The 25,845-nt window shown below is 38.7% G+C and overlaps 1 protein-coding gene across 4 annotated transcripts in view; it reads right to left on the reverse strand.

The window, feature by feature from the left end:
- Window positions 1-10,223: 10,223 nt before the first annotated feature.
- LOC119719896 (serine/threonine-protein kinase 11-interacting protein-like) overlaps window positions 10,224-25,845 on the reverse strand; it is a 48,723-nt gene continuing 33,101 nt past the window's right edge. For 3 of the 4 annotated variants that reach the window (XM_038189364.1, XM_038189365.1, XM_038189363.1), the window contains 5 exons: window positions 24,999-25,043; window positions 23,087-23,256; window positions 21,927-21,977; window positions 20,364-20,507; window positions 10,224-12,049 (listed from right to left, as the gene is read on the reverse strand). In XM_038189364.1, the coding sequence (XP_038045292.1) occupies window positions 12,032-12,049; window positions 20,364-20,507; window positions 21,927-21,977; window positions 23,087-23,256; window positions 24,999-25,043 (428 nt within the window). In that variant the 3' untranslated portion in view covers window positions 10,224-12,031. The remainder of the gene's footprint in view (window positions 12,050-20,363; window positions 20,508-21,926; window positions 21,978-23,086; window positions 23,257-24,998; window positions 25,044-25,845) is intronic. The other variant, XM_038189366.1, reaches the window with a different exon arrangement.

Raw genomic sequence — 25,845 nt, forward strand, 5'->3', positions numbered from 1 at the left:
GCTACTAAGGCAGGTCCTACATAACAGACCTAATATGTTTGTTTGAGGTAATGTGTTATAAATAATTTGTACAACATCCAAAATCTAGTGAAGAGATGTTTATGTTGGCTTTGAATTAGCCACTCCACGTCCGATGCCACCACTATAGTGGACTTGTAGAGTGAGCAAGAATTATGAAAAGGACCAAGGAACGCCAAAAAATGAAGTCATAATTTATTTTGGTTGAAGACATTGTTCCATGGTCAAAATGATTTTTTTTTCTCTTATCCATGAAACAAAAAATCACTGTAACTCCTATAGGCTTACATAAGAAGAAAAAAGCCAGTCCGTACATTCATCGAAAACACTTGACAATAGACCAATATCATGTTGCGGCCATCTTGATTTTTCCTATTCAAATCAACGTAACCAAAGCGAGGCTGGAAGGAAAAATAGTCTGGTTCCCTTTTGCACAAAAAGCAATCATCATTCTGTATAATTAGATACAAGCATGGGCGTCGCCAGGATTTTTTGCAGGGGGGGGGGGGGCAAAGCAAATTTTTCCCCAAAATTCTTTAACTTTTTCATTATATTCTCAATTTATCCTTTTTCCGAGAGCGAGCAGGGGAGCATTTGTCCTACCCCCCCCCCCCCATTAATTTAACAGCATTATGGCTTCGCACCTCTTTTTCCTTTTTTTTTGTTTTATTTTCCGGGGGGGGGGGGGCAATCGCCCCCTTCCCCCTCCCCCCCCCCCCCGCGACGCCCATGAATACAAGGGAACATGACTGAAATGGTGGAAGCATGATAAAGGTCTATTAAGTGTCAACCAACAATCGGAATTGATGATTGTGCCTAAAATTATCGACAGTTCATAACTCGGATATCCGTGACCTTCCGCATTTAAAAGCTGGGTATTTCTTTCTTATCATTCATGATGAAAACAGCTTTCGCGGTCTGTGCACAGTGTATAGGCCCTATTGTAACACGGTATCACGAATTACCCAAATAAATTTAACTCTGTTGTTACCCCGAGCCAGGGTTATATATTTGACCTTTTTTTCCCCGATGGACAATAATGTGCAGAAGGGAGGCCTACAATGAAATCTCTGCAACCTTCCGAGGAACTTGTTTTGCCACTTGGCGGACACAGATGGTGATGTCATCCCACATCCTCCTTTTCCTACTTCTCCCTCCCCTCAAAATCCGAAGTCCCCGCCCCTATTTCCCCACCCTTTATTCCATAATACTGTCCATGTCATTTTCTCGATCCGGGTCAAACCATTCTTACAACGTGAATTGTTTTCTTGTATTGTCTTGTCTTATGAAGGCTACATGTTGGTAGTTGCGACCGGCAGAAGTTTACACTTAATACAGCTTTCACAGTTATGCCTAATATAACACTGCTGCTTTTAAAGTAAAAAAAAAAGAGAATTTGTGGAGCAAAACAGATTCAGAAGTTGTGGTTTGCGAGGGTGTACCAGGCATAATGTGAAAAATTCATACCGGTACTTGTCCTCGAAATATCTACCCATTCAGATTTGTCCTCCCAAAATGGCGGCCCCATAGGAAAGAAAAATGTACTGTATTCATTCGTTAACTGCTTAAAGCATTTGATTCATTCGCTTGAGACTCATAGCTCATCGAGGAAATATACTGTTTAAAACTGTCGGATTGTACTGAATGATATTAATAAAAATATGAATGAGGAGAAAAAGAATACATAAACCACCTGCTGGCCAGGTCACGTGATGTATACACAGACCCTCTCCTTTTCCCACTATAAAACATCACTCATCCAACAAATAATGGACATTTGACAAATTTGTTTTTAGCTCAAGGGATTTTTTCTTTAAAATCAATTTTGGGCAGATCACTCGGCATCTAAAGCTCAGCACGTTTTGTGCGATCACACATTCTTTCACTATTAAATCATAAAATGATTCATAAATTACACAGACAAAATTACAAAAATAGTATATGCTATTAAATGTGTGTGCATCCACAGAATAACTTATCGATCTTGGCACTCTCCGAAATTAAATCAGATGATTTCGTTATCCAGTTAATTTTACGTTTTCCGAGCCCCCTTACTACGAAGCTAAAAGGAATAAGTTTGCATTTAACAAAACAAAAAACATACCAAAGTGGCGAGTTATGTTAAGCATTAACAGGAATCCAACATGACACCACACATTCCGATCAATACTGTTTCTACGGTATATTGTTGCCATGACACATCCTTCCATTATTTTTGCATTCACGATCTGTATTTACTCAGCATAATTTACAAACATACGTCACATACCATATCGAGCGGCCGAAATGAAGCGGGGAGGTGAGTTCGAACCATCGCTTCGACAGTTTTGATCAAGGAATGCAAAAAAAAATTCCTATCGTCATATAGCAAAAAGGAAAAAGGTAAAACTCCCGGACGATTAATTAGGCCACTATAATGACGGTTTCCAGCATAGGCAAATAGGCTTAGACTCTTCTGGAAGTATTCCAAAGGAATACAACTCGTCAGGCTCTGTAAGGGTTTTGTTTTTCACAAACAAAAACACTTTTGACAACTTTATAAAGAGTTTTACTCGAATTATCCAAATCAGTAGATATGAGATCATGTCTGTAAGATCTAGGGCGGCTCTGGATTGACTCATTTTTTAGGTGCTTCAGCTATACGGCAATCTCGATTCTGAGAACAAGTCTGTTTTTGTCAATTTTCTTTTAACGTAAAGGCACACGATAGACATTATTTCTCTCGATGGAAACTGTTACATGTACATGTACTTGAATAAGCCACTTTCATGATTTATCGGTTGAGCCTAAGCTTCCTCTGCTGTCTGTCTCTGCCGCCTTGTCGAATCGATCCTGGATCTCCAGTAGACTTGTTCGCCTCTTGGCCTCCTTGAATTTGCCGGACCTGGAGACACTGAAGGCCCGGTTCCGGCCGGGTTTGGACTCCTTGCTCCGGACGGCGGCCTCCTCAGGCTGCATGGGCTCGCTGACGGACTTGGGCCGTCGTCTCTGTTCATAGTGCGGTGATGAGGCCCAACTCTCAGGGGCGGACTGGGGGCTGCCCAGGGGCGAGCAATTGTTGTTGCTTGCACTTTCGAAGACGGGCGAGTACTCCTCATCGGACGGAGTCTCGGTGACGGCCTCTACGTTAGCCGAGTGATGCCGCTGTGACTTGGGCGGCGGGTAGTGGCGATCCGTGGAGTGATTTGAGGAAGTCTTCACGGCGGAATTCTTTGTTCTCTTCCCGTCCCCTCCCGGAAATTTCAGTTTCAGAGGCATTTTGGGAGATCAGTCGGTGAGCAATACAGCTGAGAAAATATCTGGTTCAGATAGCCAATAAAATCTGATGAACAATCATCGTTTTCATATCCATTTCCATTAACAGATTCAAGATTGTGTTTTATCACATCACATCACAGGGTACACAGTTACTCGAAATGCAGATATTGCCAAAAAGCAATGGCGCGAAAAATATGACTTTATTTCCTGCTAATCGTTACCAAGGCGACGCAGACGACGCAGTGGTTACTGAAGCATAATCGATGCAAATGTATGGTTTTTCTTAGCCTCTCAAAGCAGATGTTGTTGACGCCTAAACTGGCTGTGCAGGCCCTTCACCTACATTTCATACGATGGTTAATACTTCAATGTTCTCCTAAAGGGCTTGAAAAAAAATCTGTCGAAATATCGGATATCGAACAGTCAGAAAAGCACACAGCGAGCAATCCTCTCAACAGCAATATTCCCGAAATCTATTAGTGGAGGAATTCACCATGTTGTTGATCCGTCGATTGCATCCCATGTCATGTGACATCGATCAAATCCAAACATGCACGATGGTCCCATGCATAGTCGCGTCCATGTTGTGATGGCGATGTCTGCTATAAGCGCTACACTGATTTTTCAATCAAGCGTAGACATGTACGCACCAATGATGCAGACTAAACTGCCAGGCGTGTGAAAAAAATCGTAGTTATTGTGCTTTCTCTCCCAATCGTAACTTTGTAGCCGGTAAAGTGGACACATTGTCATTATGGTGAGAATATACTAGCCATTTTGAAGGGGTCACTCGCCATTTTATGATGATAATGATAGTGATGATGATGATATGCGACAATCATCAAGTTCAAATGCGTGCACTTCGGGAGCATGTCGACCACAGCACACTTGTTTGCTAGCTGATTAATCCAACAAACCGTTTTAGGTCATCAGCTGATACTACAAACACACCAGCACAGATGAACTTGTCTCATCCTGCATAATAATGTACACAGACAGCGATATGGACGGGTCTGGAATCAAAGTACAGACTCCATCTAGCCAGCAGGCCTGGCCATTGTGAAGCGTATTTATATTATTAACAATGTATATAATAATATCGGGTGCTTGTTGAAAGAAAGAAAAAAAAAGCCTGGCTCACACAGCACCCGAAACGAAGGCCGAATCAACAACAAAACAACAATGGTCTATCGTTCATATTAAACAAGAGCCCGGTGTGACTACGTAAATGTGCTGCTGTTGTTCCCGTGATAAATTTGTATGGATGTGAAGTACGCATGCGCAGCTCTGGTGGACCATTCAGAAAAAGAGAAACGCGGGCCAAAAGCCTGAGTGCGCATGCGCGATCGCGTTAACCACAATGCCATCATGGGAACTGCATCCGCACGTTTGCAAAGGGTCAAAAGAGTAGCTCGTCTCGCCTCAGTGTTTTCAATCTTGTATTCAATGCCGTACCAGCCAGGCTTACCTGTGCATGTAACACCAGAGAGATTGAGAAGAATGGTCTTTATTCAATCGCCGATTTTTTTTTTTTACAGCTTTGGTTTCGACGCAGCTAGCTCACTGGACTGGGGTCATTATTGGCTCAATAATAAATTGGAATCGGGATCGATCGAACTGTTGTGTCAACTGTCATCAGCTTCAGTTAGTTTGCATTTTAGTTGGGGAGCGCTGAAAAATGCAATTTTAGAATCCGGACACAATAGAATCAGGACCTGTAGATAAAGTTGAAATCAAATTGTCCCCCGTTTCCATGGTTTCGCATCCAGCATCCACGGCCGGCCGTGGGGGGGGGGGGGGGGGGGGCGCGGCACTGGTACCCCGGTAGCTTCTTCGGTTGCATTGTACGGTGCGTTCCATTGTGACATGAAACTCTTGACATTTTGTCCGTTATTACTTCTCTTTTATCCGAAAGACTAGAGACAGAATACAAATGAAGTTGGAGCGAAGCACTCACTCAACAACCTCGTCCTCAGTGCTTACTTTATTTCCGACCTCGTTTCCAATAGTAAGCCCTGGATAGGAAACTTTCTTCCTGTATCCTGATTCGATACCGCAATTGGCTAAAAATGGATTTATATCGTGTAGTTAACTTGGTGTTGTTATTCACAACGTGCAGTACGTGTTTTCGCGATCATTCGTCCACACCTTCTCTCGAAAATATTCATTTCCTTTCTAATTTTTAATATTTAATATGAAATGTGATACTGCATGTTGTCTCGTTCAGACCGCAACAGTTTAATTAAAATATAATCGTGTTTTCGTAACTCACGCCATGTTCGCGCTGCGACGAATTGATTATGTTTTTACCCCAGACAAAAACTAACGCAAATGTAACGCACAGGCTGGTCCCAGTCATCCTCATTTGCATACGTGTGCAAAAATCTTGCACATGCAAATGATCCAATACCAGGGTGAGAGAGCAGGTAGTGGTGGGCGCGTACTGCTCGACACCCTGGGGACGAGGTGCTCACTCAAGCATTGCAAGCAAGCAATAAAGCAACGCAAATCAACCCTCAATGTAACGTTTTACCAACCAGCACATACAATGTAATACCATGGAGAAAAATATTTCTCCATGGTAATACCAACCAAATTATGAAATACGGACTCTTGTATTGCGCATGCCTAAGAGAAGGGTTGGTCCAGCGTTTATGAACGGTAAACGGCCGTGACAGAGCCAATTGAACATGATATATTATCAACGATTCAGAGAATGATAAAAAACTGGTAGTCTTAATCTCTGACAATTACTAGATGATGGATGTATAAGATTTGAAAAATACATGTTCGTGTTTATTCACTGAGCTCTTCAAAGCTCTGCCAAGGTCAAGGACATATAAGGTATAAGATACCAACTTTCATTGGAATCCAAATTTCATGTGACACCGGCACATTTGTTTTCCACACAAAAAATATTCTGAACGTTTGACTAGAGCCTCTATCGCCGCCAATAATTTTAGCCAGCAGTTGTCCTCAGTACCTCGAGAGGCGACTATTATAGCGCTAAAAGTCGCCCCTAGACGACGCGACCATAATAATTGCAACAATGACTGTATAGTCATTGTTGCAATTATGGTCGCCTAGAGGTAGTCACGAATATGCATGTTTGTGTCGTCATCGATATCTCTAAGGGCGACCATATTGCAATTATGGAGGTAGTCACGAATATGCATATCTGTGTCCTCATTAATACCTCAAGCGGCAGAGGTAGATATGAATATGCATTGTGTTGTCATCAGTACCCATAGAGCGACCATTAGTGCACTAAAGGTCGCCCCAGAGGTAGTCATGTAGTAATTATTGCAATTATGAGGTAGTCATACCCCTAGAGGTAGTCATGTAGACATTATTGCAATTATGGATGTTTGTGTTGTCATCATTATCTCTAAGGGCACGCGACCATAATGGTCGCCCCTCACAAATATAATGTACATGTCTGTGTCCTCATCAGTACCTCGGGGGGTGATCATTTTTGCAAATAATGGTCGCCACTAGAGGTAGTCACGAATATGAATTTGTGTCGTCACGCGTCACCAGTACCTCTAGGGGTAATGATTATTGCACTAAAGGTCGCCCCTGGGGGAAGTCATGTAGTCATTATTGCAATTATGGTCGCAGCGCTCCTAGAGTTAACATGAATATGCATGTTTGTGTTGTCATCAGCACCTCTAGGGGCGACGATTATTGCATTAAAGGTCGCCCTATTGAGGTAGTCATGTATCATTATTGCAAGTACGGTCGTCCCTAGAGGATAGCCATGAATATGCATGATTGTCTCGTCACCAGTACCTCTAGGGGAAACTATTATTGCACTAAAAGTCGCCCCTAGAGGTAGTCGTGTAGTCATTATTGCATTTACGGTCGCCCAGTATAGAGGTGGTCACGAATATGCATGTTTGTGTCGTCATCTCAATGGTCACCCCAGGTAGACATGAATATGCATGTTTGTGTGGTCATCAGTACCGCTAGAGCGACCAATATTGCACTAAAGGTCGACATTAGAGGTAGTCACGAATATGAATTTGTGTTGTCACGCGTCACCAATACCACTAGGGGTTATGATTATCATTGCACTACTTGAATGTCGCCCCTAGGGAAAATCATGTAGTAATATTATTATTGCAATTGCAGTCGCCCTTAGAGGTATACATGTACATGAATATGGATGTTTGTGTGGTCATCAGTACCTCTGGGGTGACGGTGATTGCACCAAAGGTCGTCCCTAGAGGTAGTTATGTAGTCAATATTGCAAGTACATTGTACTATGGTCGCCCCTAGAGGTAAACATGAATGTCCATGTTTGTGTGGTCATCAGTATTATGGTCGCCCCTATGAGGCAGTCATAAATATGCATGTTCGTGTCGACATCAGTACCATCAGAGCCTGATTAAACGCTCACCCCACAATATGCAAATGTCCTTTTCCAAACCATCAAAATCAATATAAAGAGGTACCATTGATAAAACGGAAACAAAATTCCTTATCGGCCGTATGGATGACAAAACATGCAACACAGTTAATGTGCAAACATATTTCCCAAAATTAATGGATCACAAATTCACGTGTTAATGCACAGAATTTAAGACGTATTATTATATAATGAATACCAGTTTTTTAGAATAAAAAATAGCAGATTATATCTTGAATTTCCCTTCGAGATACCAGTCTGTCAACAAGCACATCTGAGGAACGAATGTGATTGGTCAGAGTTGGAGGCGTGAGCGTGAAATCCTGATTATGATTGGCTATCATTGTGTCTTCACGTTTCAGGGCCATATTTGTTCATGATATAACCGGTACCCCCCCCCCTAGATTACCTGAAGTTTTCCTCATTTTGAAATGCTTATTTTTCCCCAATAATTGTTTAAAATCACCGATGCAAGAATGTGTGGGAAAAGGTATGAAGAAGTTTTAACTGGTCCTCAGCCCCCTTAGGTTTGTGTACAATATGCCTGATTTATTTGTCAACCATACCCAGAATGCATTGCGAATATCAAAGGTTAATTATCAGCCAACCAAGTGTACAACTCAGTAGAACGACCCACAATTTAATTCAAAAGCGTAATTGTTTTTTTTTCCTCGAACAGATGAGAAATGAGGAAAAAAGTGGGCGGGTAATCATTCTAATAATGTTACTTAAATTCTTCTCCACGCGCCGGCGACGCTTTTCCAATTCTGCATATGTGAAAATAGGTTCACGTCTTATGCACTGACAGAAGACCAAAGTTAAAAACAAAACGCTAAATACAATTCAATATATCAATCAATTTCATTTCAATCTATTTTCTCGACTATAAAAAGTTGTTTCGTTTCGATATGTCAGACACACACAATCTTTGATATGTCCACTTGTCTCATTAATAAATTTTAATTTATTAAAACAAAAACAACTTCACCTTATCATAGTGACTGGGAAATTAAAAACAAACTTAACTAGAGTTTCGCGTTTGTTTAGTTACAAACGCAGAGTGGTCGGGCGGACAGCCTTTTCATTATACACTGCCCAGTTAAGTTAAGAATATATGTTTATGTAGAAAAAAGGATCAGGACATTAAAACCCTTCAAGTACAATCAATGTTTCAAAAAGGTATCTTTAACGGTGTAATAAATTTCAGTAAACATTCTATGTGCACAAAAAGTTATTTCTGGTTTAATGACGTCATCAGTCAAAAACGGTGAATGAATGCTGATAAAGTTTGGAGAGGATAATTTCTCATTGTAAAGTTAAAATAACGTATGAAAATATAGGAAATATAATTGTTTGTATTAATAACACCTAACTTCCGGTTTGATGACGTATTGATAACACCTAACTTCCGGTTTGATGACATCACAGCATTAGAGATCCAAAGGTGAACATTGTAATGGATATCATTATGTGGACTTCGGAAATATGACAGGGATCAAATGATAGAATTAAATTAAAACTATGATCTTTTTCAAATTCTCCTTAAGGCAACTTCCGGTCTGATGACGTCATGAATTTGAAACCTTGCCAAGTTATCTGTGGTTAATCTGAGAATGTCAAGGGGCGATTTGGTAAAATTTGGACGGATGGTTTTACAATTAAAGAAGGGAAACTCTATTTTATGTGCCGATAGGGGGCGCCCTTTCGGATGATGACGTCATCACACTGCTTTTTGCATCTTGCATTCCTCACTAAACACTTTCATAATATATATGTCTGTAGTAAAATGCTTCCGCTTTTGAGTTATATTCAGTTTTTATTGCACTTCCGGTAACACCGGAAGTAAAGGTCAAGCAGTTTTGCGTCCGGGAAAACGAAATGTTTCTCACGGTACAGTCTACAACCTCACGAAAAAACGAACACAATACTCTATTTAGTTCACAAGATATAAAGCAAACTATTTTGTCAAAATTTGCCCTGAAATTGCTTGTAATTTGATACCTGATGACGTCATGATGACGTAACAAAATGTATAACATCTTCGTAACACGGTACAAGTTCACACAAGGTTTTGTGATCATACCGTGAACCGTTTGGAAGAAATGTTGCCTTGTTTTGATTTCAGGCTAACGTCTTCATTTTGAATTCACCTAACTTTGACCTTCCGGTAGACCCGGAAGTAAAGGTCAAGCGAGTTCACGTACACGACAAAAACTGTTAAGCGTTTAATGGTCTATCTGATTGCAGAATACAAACATCATTGAATATTTAGTTTAAGAGTTATAGGTGAAAGTAATTGGTCACTTTTTCAGATAAAATCACTTGTAATTTGACACCTGATGACGTAATCATGACGTCAGAGTAATATGCACCACTAGGGATGAGGGTCGATATATATTGAAAGTTACAAGTTCATACCATATACCGTTTAAGAGAAAACCCACGGAGAAGTATTGTCCGGAAAAAAAAGAAAGAAAGAAAGAAAGATTAATCGTAACAGATCCAAAGAGTGGTCGGGTTGTGCCCGACCACTCAATTAAATTCAAAGAAAAGGTCAAATATTTCTGACAAAATATAGGCATATAAATGGAGTAGGTTATCACAATTTCAATAATAAACCTGTTCTTCCTACATCATCCAAATCCACGTGTTCAAGTTACGTTTGTACTTTATGAACTGATGTAGATTGTTTTAAAGCGCATGGTCCAATAGTTACTGTTTTGTAACCACTTTTACAACATTTTGCATTGTCTTGTTAAATAAAGTGAATCTTACACACTTCCCAAATTAATAGGGAAATAACTCACAACTAATGTCTTTTTACAAAGAACAGTAAAAAGTCATGGCCGTTTCGTTAACTTGTTAAAAATGTTTGAATTATATTTTGCAATAACATTGTTTTCAATGGAATCATACAATCCAAGAGTTCTAAATTAGGAGTTCTGCTACTTTCGTTGCTTTTTCCAGCAAAGAAAACATTCTCAAGATATATAAATTACAAGATAACTTTCGTGAATTTCCAAAAAGCAGACGTTATGAATAACACATGAAACGACGTTCACTGCAAACAAACATTATTTCAAAGTATTGGTCTATGTATCTGTTTTACTTTATAGTAATTTAAGTATCTGTGTACGTTAGCAAATATACTACCCTTTTCATCAACTCATTTCATTTATTTTACAAATTTCATCTTACAAATTTACATTTTATTGTTAGATTTAGGAAGGTTCTTTAATTGTATTTACTTTTTGTATAAAGTTTATGCATTGAAGAAATACATGCTCTTGTATTTGTTTTTATTTCACATACAATTATATGGGGTATATGCATTTCTTTCGTTATAAATGTATACTTCACAAGACTTAACTAATTGTCATACTTTACAGTGTACCTTGATAAATCTTCCTTGTCAAAAATGTAAAACTTGTGATAGAAAAGTCCCAACAAGACAGGCTTTTTCAAGCCTTATTAAGTGCAGGGTTACATTTCGTTGAATCTAATAATAAAACATCATAATTCAAACCAAATGTTGGCCAGTTTTACATATTTATTTATATATATAAAAAAAACTTGTTTTGCATCTGAATATTCACAGGCCATGCTGCATAAAACATGAAATAAACTTTGCAGTTGATTTTTTCTCGTGCAAACTTTCTTCTGATTTAATGCTTACAGGCAGCCTGTGTGTTTTCTCCTCAGCACATGCGCAACGTTTATGGACAACCATTACTGGTCAACTTGTGCCTTTCACATCCTATGAACCTGAAACTCAATGTAATGCTGGTGATAACATACAGGTTTTGTTTTAAGACCCATGCACTTCAACATCCTACAGAGGCCTAGTCTGTCCACAATGGCTACCACTCCACCCCTCATACAAAAAAAAAAAAGAGCAAATTTGCACTGTTCAACTGGCAACAACTCCTCCAGTTGGGAACTGTGAAGTTTAGGATCCCATTCCTATATAAGCATGAAAATCCACTTTGAACCTTTTGGACTCCCCTGTAAAGTAGATGACCATGACACAATGTTGAATATCGGCAGGATAAATTTTGTGGAAAGAGGGCAGGGTTTGATTTTTGAGGGAAATTACATGGAGTATTGAATCACATGCTCACTACTGGAAAATCAGGTATGAAAATCACATTTTCTCCCCCCCCCCCAAAAAAGGTGGGTCAATACAATTAAGAGAAGATTGCCTGAGGTTGCACATGTAATACTGGACAGACGAGTTGTACTAAACTTCACAATTGCCCTCCAATTGTTGGCATTTTGAATGGGCAGCTGAGTCCTGGAGAAATTACACTCTTCCACTATTGCACAGACCGAACAATACTGGTGTCAGTCCAGAAACTCTTCCTGTAAAAACAAAAAAAAAGATAACTTGAAACAGATCAGATTACTGGTGTAGTCCTTCAATTCCTCAGTTAATTTTTTGTACAATTCAACAGTTTATAAATATATTTATCATATTTTCACATTTCGGTTTGTTTTAGGGGATGTCCTAAACAAATATCATTAATTTTATTGGCTGACAGATACCCGTATTAGGAAACGCATTAACAAGAATCAAACAAAGGCAAATCAGTTCATCAGTGTTCATTGAAAATAAACCAGCTTTTGTTAGCAATTCATATCTCAATCTTGTTCTTAATTTCATTTTTTTGGGGGGTTCGGATTGTATCTTCGCTCGACTACTCCAGAAGTTCAAATTTATCATTTTTCAAAGCGGGTTATCGTGTTTTGCTCGATTGCCCGAGAGTTTCCCACCGATTGAAACTGTCAAAGGGCTGCTTAAAGAAATGATAGTTAATGAGTAGTTAAATGGCCGTCTATTGTGTGGCATACTTTAGAGGTGAGTGTCGCTAGTGTGCATGCATTGCTGAGTCAATAACACACAGGTCAGGAATGCAATCACACTCAAAATAAAAGACAGAAAAAAATAATTTCTTCAAGAAATCTTTCCCCTCTGTTGTCAGGGTTTAATGATGTTTAAAAATGTAATATTATAGCAAATAAGCATTCAAACAACTGAAGACAGAATGTTGTTTAAAAACGTATACATTATAACAAGGAGAAAAAAATGAAAGAAAAAAATGGTTAAGGATCACTTAGTCACCAGAGTGGGACTTGGCAGTGGGCCTGGGAAAAGAAAGACTTATCGTTCCCATGTTTGCCTTCAACCATGGTACATGATAATGCTGACCCCTTTCCACAAAGAACCAGAAAAGGTGAAGATCCCTATCAGCCTGAATACTAATCTAAACAAATAGCACTTTGCCCATGATAATTTATTTCTGTACCAGGTAACTGGGAAGTGCGCCGGGTTGGGGTATGTGTGGGCAAATAAGGGCCACACTCTTCTTGGCTCAGCTTTCTAAAAAGTGACTAATTTTCCACTAACTTAAGGGCATTCCATGCTGACTTTTTTAGCATTATTTCACAGGTTAGCTTAGAGTTTGAGTTTGTGGGCATGTGTAAAATCCTTTTACAGGACTTAATTGGTGCTTTAAAACGAGATCAGCAGAGAACTGTACAAGTCCTGTAAGAGCAAAACATTGACACCGTAGGTGTAGAATTCTGTGACTGGCAAAGCAGGGAAGTGTGGCCCAGATGACTATTTCTTGGCATTTTGCAAGAGTATGAAGACCCTTTCAAACTGATTCATGAGAATTTGTTTTCCTTAAATTAAAGGCTGCATCCGAATCAGCTGTCTAGAGAGCTAGGTCTAGGTCTGTGCCCATTGAAAATATGCGGGGCGTGCTGACAATAGACGTAGCCGTAGCTCTGGAAACCCGTTTCAGACACAGCCTTAGTCTCCCTGTACTACACTGAGGTTTTTTTTACAGAGTTTTTTTTTCAGAGGGCTGGATACGCCCAAGATAAAGGTAGTTTCTAATTGAAATAAAACATATACTATATATGTACATATACATATATGTTTAAAACATAAACATATAAACTAGAAAATGTGTGCAGATAAAAAATATCAAATTAGTTGAACAGCACTGGAAGTGCAACTTGGAAAAAAAACCTACCAGGCTATAACTTACTGAGGACGGAGAATTGTGGACAAATATAGAAATGCACAGTTGTAAATGAATCAACCAGGCATGTTCTACTCTACCCATCTCTTTCCATGGCTGGGGAATATATTATTTTATGAAACCAAATACATGTAACCATTTCAAATTTCATTGCTTTTTTCTGTAACAGTTTTACTGATTAAACATTTGGTTAGTTCAACATATATTTTACAGGCTTACACCCCTGTAACTACGGTCAATAAATGACATTGCCTGGATCCCAACTAGTCCATATCCATCGAACCCCAAACACCTGGTGTTTGCAAGATTTTGATAAATTTGGTTCTGTAGTTCCCAAGAACTTTAAATTAAAAAAGGGGCTGATTTCAAATTTTGTTAAAAAGTTCCACTACGTACAGGTAAGAGCAGAATTAGATTTTGGAAGATCTACCTAGGTTCCTAATGAAAAAGCATTGAGGCTACTACGTGTACTGTACATGTACATGTACATTATGACTAACACACACAAATCCACTCTGGATACATAATGGGTAAAAAAAAAAGGTAGAAACGTAAACTAAATGAATGTAACTACAGAATGAGTCAAAAAGAATGTGACCGAATTAGAAAAAAATATTTTACAATATACCAGTATTTGGCTCGCTCCATTTCATGAAAATAACATAGGGATAAAGTACATGTTATTGACTAACTGTGAAAATTTCAGGTGATTTTCATACTCTATTCCCCAAGTTATGTCTATTTTGATAAAGAGATTACAGAATTCAGCTGTCCACCACTGATCATGTCCTGTTCTGCAAACGGATGAATACCCATTAAATACAATGAAACATGGACATTATTCCCACCTCCATGAATGAATGAAAACTTGCAAAGGAAAACAATAAAAAATGGCCATCGAAAAAAAAGAGTTGACTAGTTCCTCATATTTTGACTGAAATTATTAAAATCTCATTTGTATTTGAATGGCCATGTGTAATCTGTAATTCTCACTCAGCTCAATAGCTTCCAATGGCATTACATGAACAGCTATAAAAAAAAAATTGCTTCTTTTAACAAAACATGCATAACTTCTGATAGCATCGATAAATTTAAGATTTTCTTTTAGATGAGTATACTTTCAGAAGTACGTACTTCATTGGTGTATCAAATTTGATTGCTTTTCAAGAAAACAAAATCACTAATCCAGGTCGCATTCTTTTTGACTCAATCTGTACGTGCAGCTGCTCTTGTCAAGTGAAAATGAGGAAATTCCATCTCATGGGTAATTAAAAAAAATGAATTAACAGTAAAGGATTGGGTGTAAAATGCAGATTACATGTATATACGGTACATTGTGCAAGACATTGTCATCCATGATATAAATGGAAACGTTACAAACCAAGCAACAAAAACAGCTGTCTACTTTGGTTCAAAGAATCATTTGATTTTGTGCATTTTTTGTTTGTTTGAAGCAACAGAATTGCTCAAAATTTAAGTAGGGTGCATACCAATTAACCTGTTGAAATTTCAGCTCAGTGGATACTATATATTTTGAGAAAACAGAAACACCATATACACACATTTTTAGGGACTGGATTTTGCTGCTAACGCATATATAAAAGTGTGCTGCGGGCAACCAATTTTGAAACCACCTTCAATGTTAGTTTCCTTCCGAATGATACCAGTTCAGGCAGAATAATTTCACAGGGTATTTGATACCAGTACTAGTCCTATATTCAGCAAGGTTTCTGTCATTAAATTTGTAGATACTTTTCCTGGTTCATTGTAATTGCAAATGATCCTACGTGGTTTTAAGGAATTATTCTGGGCTGGTTGTAGGCAGGACAGATATCTCTTTAGACTGGGGCCACACATGGGGAAATTGAACCATGGAACAGGACAATAAACCTGACAATCAAAACTACCAATGTGGACTTATTTCATTGTGACACATCCTTTTACAGGATGTGTTACAATGAAACAGAAAATAAGCTTCTTTCCATTTCGCAAGAAAAAAAAGGGGGATGGGAAAAAAATAATAACTTAAAAACCTGGCAAAATCATTTCAGAATGCGCGTCAATGTACAAGTTTAGTAATACTATGAAATTGTTACATAGTTTACAATGACCCATCTATTGAAACGTGGTCGAAATTGTGTGAACAACTTCATGTTAAACTTGTATTGTCTTGAGTACGACAGCAGTTGCCAATTGATAAATTCTGTAATCTGCTTCAGAAGAGGACTAAAATAGGACAAGGCTAGAGAAATTGATGTATCATGTACAGAATACATGCATCATACTGCTCATTCAAATTTATTTCAAATCTAAAATGGTTTCGGACCATTCAACTGTCAATGTAAGATACACCAAAATCACTTCTGCAACCAATCTCATTTACATTTGGCAAACACAAAACTGAAACAAGTTTTTTGTTAGGAAATAAATAAGCCATTCTGTTTATAGAAAATAATCAGGACAGATGAGTGGAAAGCTTCATGCATTAATGAGACTAAAGTCTGCTGTTTGTGAACTAATTAGACATAATGATCACACATTATCATGACCTGGTTATCGCGTAGTGGCTGTTAACCTTTACACAGCATCCCCCACGTACACGGTGGGTGAACTGTGATAGCGGGGGGATCACTTATCCATTGTCAAATGCGGTATTGATCTCTGGATGAGGTGATAATACATGTAGTATCTCTCAGGGAATTATACCTGGGACATCGGTGATGGTGGGAAAATTATAAGATGAGCATGTACACTCAATGTGCTAAAGTCAACACATACATGTACTTGACATATCTTGTTTTAAAAAGTTTGCCTCAAATTGGATGATTGAAGCTCATGTGAAATATTCAGTGCATTTCTCAACTCCTATCTGTTGTCAGATAATACTTGAAGGATATATACAATTGCAAACATAGGAAAAACACAACTATCAAATTATAATGAAGACTGTAAGTGAATAGTCTCAAGCATCCTGTGAAATCGTGGCATCTGTGTGTTGTCATTTTCAAGAAAAGTGGAATTTTGGTACCGTACAATTTCCAATGAAGTCGGCTTCGTTGACAAAAAAACTAACGTTTTTCTAATACTGCCCCAATTTACCAATTATAGTTGGGCCACATTTTGTTCCCAATCTGGTTCCCTGACCTGACGATTCCCTGACGTCTATAAATTGCTCCATTCTGTCTGAGGTAGGGTCAGGGAACCAGACTACAAGAAGAGCATTATTTTTGGTTGGTTTTTCCAGCATCTATGAACACAAAACATGAATAGGTCGGTGTAACAATATTTGCAATAAAATACTAAGCCCCAAATCCATACATTTCTAAAAATTACAGCAAAAGCCAATGTTGTATACTACCGCTAACGAAGAATACAATAACTGGTTATAAAATGATACAGCTTCGGTTTGCAGTTTTGTTCGCAATCAGTTACACATCCGTGAACGGTTGCAAGCCAGCTAGTCTGGTTCGACCTGACAATTAATTCCTGATGTCTATAAATTGCTGTATTTCGTCTGAGGTAGGGTCAGGGAACCTAACTAAACTAAATTGATTACAAATGAAGAGTTTTTAATCACTGATGTGAGATTGGGAAAATTATTCACAAATTGCAATGTGTCTTTCCATGTAATAAATAACTCATTCAACATGGAGAGGATTGGAAATATTGCAAAACTTACATTGATTTATTTCATGTTAGTTCTCCCTTAAATATAATTATTTTCATTTTAATTTATCAGAACAACTAACTCTTAAACTTTGTAGATTGGCCCCTAAATTCCTTAACTTTTCACGATATCCCAAATTTCTTCCAAAACTTTCTAAAATAGCCTGCAAATTCCAGCACTATCCTTGCAGACCCCAAAATTGCAACACTGGACAAATATTCAGGCCCTTCCAAGGATTTTCAAGACAACAGTGTGTTCCTAAAATTCATGAATACCTTGAAATACCATGAAAACCAGGTGTTACAAATACAATAGTGTAGTGTCTCACTTCATATCCAATATGGCCTTGAGGGAACGGACTCTATCAGCGGTAAGGAGATTGCTTCCTTTGACAATGCAAGTGGATATGCTTCAGTGCAAAACTGTGGTGTTTAGCATTAATGTGTATTGATCTAATATGAATCTTCAAAAGGCATAAGTAGGGCAATTTTGTTGTGGGCCATTAAACACACACATACACAAATAAACTCAAAGAAAAAGAAATATGCTTCAAAGGAACAATGCTTATTTGTGTCTGGTAAAAAGGGGCCTAGACAGAATTTCTGGAGGACTTGCAAGAATGGGCAAATTGTAAAAAGTGGTTTCTTAAAAAGTTGCTGTGTTCAGATAAATATCTGAGACCTGTAACGCATGCTAATATTTTTTGTTCAAGTTGAGAAATCAAAAGGAATAAAAAAAAAAAATACGATCTTTGCAATAATCAGCAATTTGTTTTTAGATGGAAAACAACAGAAAACTATAATTAAAATACAGTTATAAAGCAAGGATTGTGAGAAATTTTCTTAAGCAAATGTAAGAGCCAAAACAGTTTTTTTTAACGTACTTAAAGGCAATATCAAAAACAGATAGTCGGGATGGCACAGTGGTACTTTCCTTGCCTTCCACCACATGCTGTAACCCGAGTTCGAATCCCGCCTGGGCCAATATGTGGATTGGGTTTTCAGTCCCTACCTGACTCTGTGGGTTTTCCCCAGAAAATATTATTCTTTTGGGGTTTCCCCCATCTCAAAAACTGTAATTTCTTCTAATTTCTCTCTACAAGTTTCTTCAGGCTTGCGAGCTGCAGTGCCTTGGGCGCTTTTGAGGAATCCTTGATTTCAATACCAGAAATAATTATCAAAAAAAATCACCAAACCCTGACTGTAGTTTGTTTGTAGTTTATGCTCAATGTAAGATCCTTGATACGTAAAATGCAAATTGGTCTTTTTGAGATAAGGTGGATACGATAGGAGACGATATTTCAAATGGGTTAATAAACTGAGTGAATACACAAATGGGGTGTCATGGCCTAGCGGTTAAGAACACCGGACTCATGCTCTGGTGTTTCAGAGGCAACAGTGGCGTGGGTAAGAGCCCGCCGGGTGGACACTTGTGCCCTTGAGCAAGGCACTTAACCATTATTGCTTCGTCCTTCGGATGGGACGTAAAGCCGTAGGTCCTGTGTGTTGTGTAATCCAATGCACGTAAAGAACCCAGTGACACTTATCGCTAAGAGAAGGGGTTTGCCTCAGTGTTTCTGGCCTCCTGTATAAACTCCCACGCGGAGTATTTAGGAGATGAACCAACCAAGAACCAAGAACACAAGAGTTTACCTATTCCAAATAGTGTCCCATACAAACGACAAAGGGTAATGAAAATCAACAACACAAGAACTCTGAATGCCAAATGAAAAGATAACGCAAGAAAGCATAGACAATCTGCACGCATTTCATTGTGTCTTGGAGAATATCTCCAAGCCAATCAGTAGTACCAAGAAAGAGGCAGCCCACGGTTAGCTCCAAGACTCTCAAGCATGCAGTAGTAACATTCACAAGGAATGGGCCTTGTCTTGGCGCGACTTGAGATGGAGGGTAGGGTATTAGTTCACCAATTTCAAATGTTAACATATAGAGTCTGTTTTGAGCTTGATCTCAAAACTTTTCTTCAACAAATCTTTATTTTGTAGAAAAGGCTTGGGTTGGTGCATGTTAGGGGTTTCAGTGAGGTTTCTTTTAACCCACCTTCTGTATCACTCTTTATTACACTGTTTTTACTCCTTGATAGCCACAGTAGCCACAGTAGGCACTGTGCCTAGGGCCCACGAAAAATTTGGAGGCCTACGCAAAATTCGAGGGCCTACGAAAATACCGCAGTATGCCATAAAATACATACAAAAACACACATAGTCGTGTTCACACCGTCGATCGTGGACGTCCTATTGTCTCTCTTTTGTTTGTAATATAACTTTTTAGGAAGACTCCCATAGGCTTTGTACACGACCCCAATCGCAGACGTATGCTAGGAATCGTGGACAATATTGTTCTCTTTTGTTCTCTGGTATTTTTCGTCCACGGTTTGAATAGATGAACACGCCCAGACACGTTTGTTTATGGTGTAAATTGAGGATTTTCTTTTGTTCCTCTTCCCTTTTCCTTTGTTTGTACTTTTACTTTTTCATTATTGGTTTTGTACACGTTTTCTAATCGAGGTCATCCTCGATTTGGTTCCTGTCCTTGATTCATCGATGATGTTGCACGTGTGTGTCCTCGATTTACACCATAAACAAACGCACACATACAAGAAGAGTTGTTCAAAGATTTAGCGTCTCTGTCAGAATTTTCAATTTCACCAACTGAAGCTCATGTAGCTGCATGTACATGTACATATACAATTTACGTTTTAAGTTTGTCGTTTTGAAGCTAGGTGCCAACAGGCTTTTAGAGCTACCAGTTTGGCTTGGCTTGATCTGTACAGCTCAGCATCAACACGAAATTGGTGATGATGCCTAGTGCGGAACACCGGTGCCTAGGACCTACTGAACACTAAATCCGGCCCTGCTAGGACAGTTTGGGATGGTACAGAAAGTAACAGGCAAGGCACTTTTGGGCAGGACATGAATTAATGAGTCCGGTTAACCAACCTCAACTGTCAATGTAGGATGAACTGTCTGCTTGAGATCCACCCCAAACATGTCCTTCCAAGGAGTCTGTATGGCGTCCAGGAGGCGGGACAAGGAGGAGGTGTTCTCAGTGGAAATGTGCCAGTGAGACTGGTCTGCGGTGTCCTATGGAGAAAAAGAAATACTCAAGTTTGTAAAAAGCCTTAACGCTAAGGGAAATAACACACGCAGTCACCGAGTCATATAAATACCATTGTCATACCTCTGTCTTTATACTGTATTTTCATTGGCCCAGGACGATCACCTGACCGGGCGATAAATATGCATGGCACACTCCCGTTGTATATCACATTGTGATATCACATGCATGTAGACTAGTCCCCGCCCCACAGTCCAAACCATTATGCGTGGACCGCGTTTAAACCAGACTATACTTGTACTCACTGGTACCCCGCAGTACTTTCACGTTCCACAATATAATGTATAGCAGTGAGGGAGCAGTGCATTTGCAGACGATATTTACTTTAATTTGGCGGCCAGCGACGAGCGGCATTAAGATTAAGTACGTTTTGACTGACTCTAGTAACGGTGCCTAGGCCTTCAGAACTTCGGAAATGCAGAGCTGACACAGTTAGTTTTTTCGTATACGATCCTCATCAGCCTCAACATGTCAGCTGAGCCCGGAGGCACAGATTCTCCGCCCCAAAAAAGGTTTTTGAGCCGCTCCAATAACAACAAATAAAAGATTTAGCTTCTGAACAAGACTCATCAAACACCAAACGTTGTACCGACTGCGCAGTCCGTGTTGTACGAGAATTCTGCGAAGAAACGGGCAGGGACACTCGTTTCGAGACACTTCCTGTGAAAGAACTGGACAGTCTTCTTGAAGACTTTTTTGGAATTTTTTTTCAAAGATTCCTTCAGTTTGCCACCCTTAATTTCCCTTAGAAAAACAAGTAAAACACATCATCAAGACAGAGGTATGACAAAACAGTTGTTGACTGATGTGATGTGGGATATGACGTTTTGAACACCCTCGGGGACGCATAGCACCCTCGGCTTCGCCTCGGGCGCTATGCGTCCCTCGGGTGTTCAAAACGTCATATCCCACATCACATCAGTCAACAACTGTTAACTATACTGCCTTCTTGTATAATGCCATTCATGTCATTTGATCAATCCAAGAAGCCTGCCTTCTTTATAGATCGCAATCTTCGAAAAGAACTCGTAACAGGTTTCAACTGCCCTAATTTGGCATGCTGAAATACATCGGGACAATGTTACTGACCAACGCTGATCATCCGCTCTAACTAAACATGTTGTAAAAATCAGTGCTATCGTAGACCATCTCCAGAGGATCATTTGGAGACGACATTAATTTTGCTACATCACAGCCATATTTTGTTGTAAACCACTGCTGTTTGGCAAAGTGAGGCATCAATTATTGCAAAGCAAAACAATCAAAACACAATCTCCTAAATGAAACAAATTCCCTCTTTCTTGAACCTTGGGGCTTATATGCACTTTTGGCTCAATGATAGCTGTACATACACAATGGGGCTCAATAAACAACAAATCACTTACTTCGTGGAAAAACGTAATGGATATATCTGACGGTGAATCTTCATACAGCTCCTGCAGAAAGCAAGAACATGGACCAAAATGAATGTTGAATGCTAAACAGACATAAATTCTTTCTTAATGGGAAGACAATGAACCTGTTTGGTACTTCAACTGCACATGCACATGCACACAAAGTTTTAATGATTTTAATTTTAATAACTTTCTATATCTCTCTTCTTAGTGAAGTACATGTATTGTGATTTTTGTGTAATATTATTATTATTTGTAATTTTGTAAGTGTTCATTAATGTGTTTAAATGTAAAAGGCCAATGGAATTTTCCGTCAGGGATAATAAAGTCAAATTGAATTGAATTGAATTTTTTTAACAATTCCCTGTGCACTGCAAAATAATAGTGGGTACTAATACGACAAATGAAAAGTGTTATGTTTAAATTTAAAGTCCAGAAGTTATGAGACGTTTAGGTGACACAAAGTATAAAACATGTTGAACCAATATAGGTTTTCTTAGTTAGTCAAACATGTGTATCATTCAAATTCCAAGGAAATATACTTTAATTTTGTTCCAGAGCATCGATGGGCTCCATTGTTCCTATCGAGTTCAAACTATCATCAACTGTTGTTGGGAAATTCCTCTTATATATGTAGATCGGAGCTGCTTCGGTCATTAATATTCATAAGCGCATTCCCCGCATGGCAAGGGAGAAGATTAACAGATTTACAGCACACTGAAGAACAAATTTCCAAAAGCTATGATGAATTAGAATGCGACATATGTGGAATTATTACCACCAAAAATGAAATCTGCTGATGTAAATTTGACATTGAAATTAACAATGAGTCCCAACAATTTCCTGAAACAAAATTGAAATAATTTGTAAGATGGAATTTTTGCGTCGGGGTGATGTAAATTAATATTAGGTTTTGCCCTTCATCGACGTATAAACATTGTAAATTAAAATTATCTTTCCATGGAGTAACCCAGGTAAAATTATATGATATTTAACAATTTCAAAAAGTAGGGCAACTTTATCGAAGGCCAAAGTTTCAGTCTTCTTTACTCGCATCAAGCCAGTAGTTTCAAGAGGTTTCTTAGAGGTTAAAATTATGGTCAGGTAAACACAAGTTTTTTTTTGTTTTGTGAAGATCTGGATGCACTCACCACTTCGCCAACATCGGTGATTGTGTGGTGGTCCTTTAGCGTGAACTGCGGCAGCTTTGTTTGGCCTTTGGTCTTGGTCTGTCTCAGCGGCCACCAGTGGTTCTCCTCAGCCAGGTAGAGGTCAGATGGGGTCACCACGATACTGACTGGCACGAGGTCAAGGGCCATCGCTATGGAAAATGGTGGAAGAATTGTCACTAAAGAGACACCAACATAAAAACCACCCAAATAGGCTATAAGCCGAAAGTTTTATCATGTTGAAGTTACTGGATATGGACAAATTGGGTTAAATGGCAAAGAGGTTTGTAATGCTGAAGTTATTGGTTAACTGGCAAACTCGGTTTAATGGCAAAGAGTTTTGTAATGTTGAAGTTAATGGTCACTAACAAACTTGGTTTAATGGCAAAGAGTTTTGTAATGCTGAAGTTGATGGTTACTGACAAACTTGGTTTAATGCAAAGAGTTTATGGAGGTTTGTGATGCTGAAGTTGTTGGTTATGGACAAACTTTGTACAATGGTAAACAGCAGAATGTGCAAAATCATTTTTTTTTTGGCAACAGTACACAGTTTCAACAAAGTAGTAAAAAGTATAGGGGAAAGTGTAGGGGAAAGTGAAAGTTACCAATAGAGTACAAACAGAGTGCCTCAGATGAATTCTTGGTTTTTACCATTGAAAAAAAATCTCAGCATGTGTGCTTTGCAGCTCTGCGATAAAGCTGTTGTCTATTGCATCTGGACTCATATCAGGCGTATGCAGGATTTTATTGACGGGGAGTGGGAGGGGAATGGGGGTAGGGGGAGATGAGACTAATTTCCCTGCTGAAAGGTAGCCAGACACCAAAAAAAAAAGGGGGGGGGGTGGTCGGATACCATCTGAGTTTGACCATCGGAGGTTTCATTCAAAGAAGATTATAATGGACACAATTGAAAAACAGGTGGCGTTCTTCATTGCGGCAAGTAAACAAAGCTGTGAAAAACCACTGTTTTAATTCTTTTCTGAGGGTGAATAGAACCACCCCCCCCCCCCTTAAATGCGCCACAGGCTATATCTGTCTAACCACATATGAGGAGATGTTTAACAATACAGATTGTATGGATCTTCATTGCAGTTAGTACTTTTGGTGCATTTTCCATCAATGTGCATTCTGTACTCATGCATAGTTACCTCAAATGACATGCACTGAAAAAGAGCAATAATTATTGACCGTTCAAGAAAGTGCAAGTCAGTCTTCATTGAGAGATGAAGGGAATGATGCAGGGTTTCAGGGTAAGAGTAAATTGAATTTAGAAAAATTTTGGGAAAAAATGATCTGTCATGAAATTGCATAAATTTGCAACCCAGAAATTGTCCTCTGTCTGTACAGGATGTTACAATCTAGACCATTTTGTCTCTTTTCTTTTCTTTGTACCTCAAGAAGATAGAAATTTCGTTAATATTTGTTAAAATTTTAGAAAAAAAACCCCAATATTTTTCCAAAATCTTTGAACCCATCACCAATGCGAATTGTGAGTGAATCTCCGATGAACCCTTTCCTGTGGGATCATGAAAAGTACAACAGGACTTTGGGAATCAGATTTGGAGAGATAACCATGCATGTCACCTTTTACATTATACCGACATGCAAGGCTAACAGTTCAGCATCTTTGGTATGTTATTTTGCCCACATTTAACAGCTTATGTCAGACGAGAACAGTCACGTGACCACAACATTCAATTCCGTAAACAAATGTGACATGGTCTATGAACATGCTTTTTTTGTAATGCTTTAAGTTAAAATTAAAATGTGACAAAAAAAAAAAGAAAAAAAAAAGATGTTTGTTAGCATACAACTCAGACAGACACCACATAGAGAATGTTATGTTGTTGAAAAAAATGTCACTGCACGAAAAGTATAAGCATGAATGGAATACTTTTTGGGGCACTGCTTGAGATTTTCCGATCCAGACGTAGTAAACCTTGAAAAAAAAAATTGGAAGAAGTCCCTTTGTTACCATGAATGCAATCTCAAAACAAGCCATTTTATACATGCCGTATTAGCTGGTTAAAGTTGAATGTAATTTAATGTATTGGCAATTCCAGCATTGTGAAAAGAAGTCCGTGACATAGCCAATTAAAGGGAATATACATCATTTGCTTTTGCTGTAATTTTCAGAAATGGATAGAATTGGGGGGTTGGAAATATATAGCAAATATAGTTACACTGACTTTTTTGAGGTTTTGGGTTCGAAAATGCTATAAAAACCAAGAAAAACAATCATTTTCCTGTAGTCTGGTTCCCTGACTCCATATAAGAAGAAACAGAGCAGTTTACATACATTGGGGAATTGTAAGGTCGGGGAACCAGTCTAGCTGGCTTGTACCCGTTCATAGGTGTGTAATCGATTGCAAACAAGTGCGATGGTCAATTGGGGCCAGTATTTGAAAAAAAGCCAGTTTTTTCCAACGCTGGTCGGCCGACCAGCGTTGGAAATTGATACAAAAATACCACTTTTCTTGAAAATGACAGTATACAAGGTGCCATGATTTTACAGGATGCTTTACACTGTCATTCAGTAACAGTCCAGCAAGGTATTTCAAAATGATTTGGTAGTTTTATTTTTTGATGTTTGCAAATGTTGTATTTTCCCTTTAACCATGATATCTAATTAACGATTCAGAGAATGAACCCAAACTCCTAGTCTGTAATCTCCTAGACCATTACTAGATGATGGATGTGCAAGATTGTGGTGCATTTTCAGGTTTATTCACTGAGATTTC

The sequence above is a fragment of the Patiria miniata genome, unplaced genomic scaffold, assembly GCF_015706575.1.
Source record: "Patiria miniata isolate m_02_andy unplaced genomic scaffold, ASM1570657v1 HiC_scaffold_9, whole genome shotgun sequence".
Taxonomy (NCBI): domain Eukaryota; kingdom Metazoa; phylum Echinodermata; class Asteroidea; order Valvatida; family Asterinidae; genus Patiria; species Patiria miniata.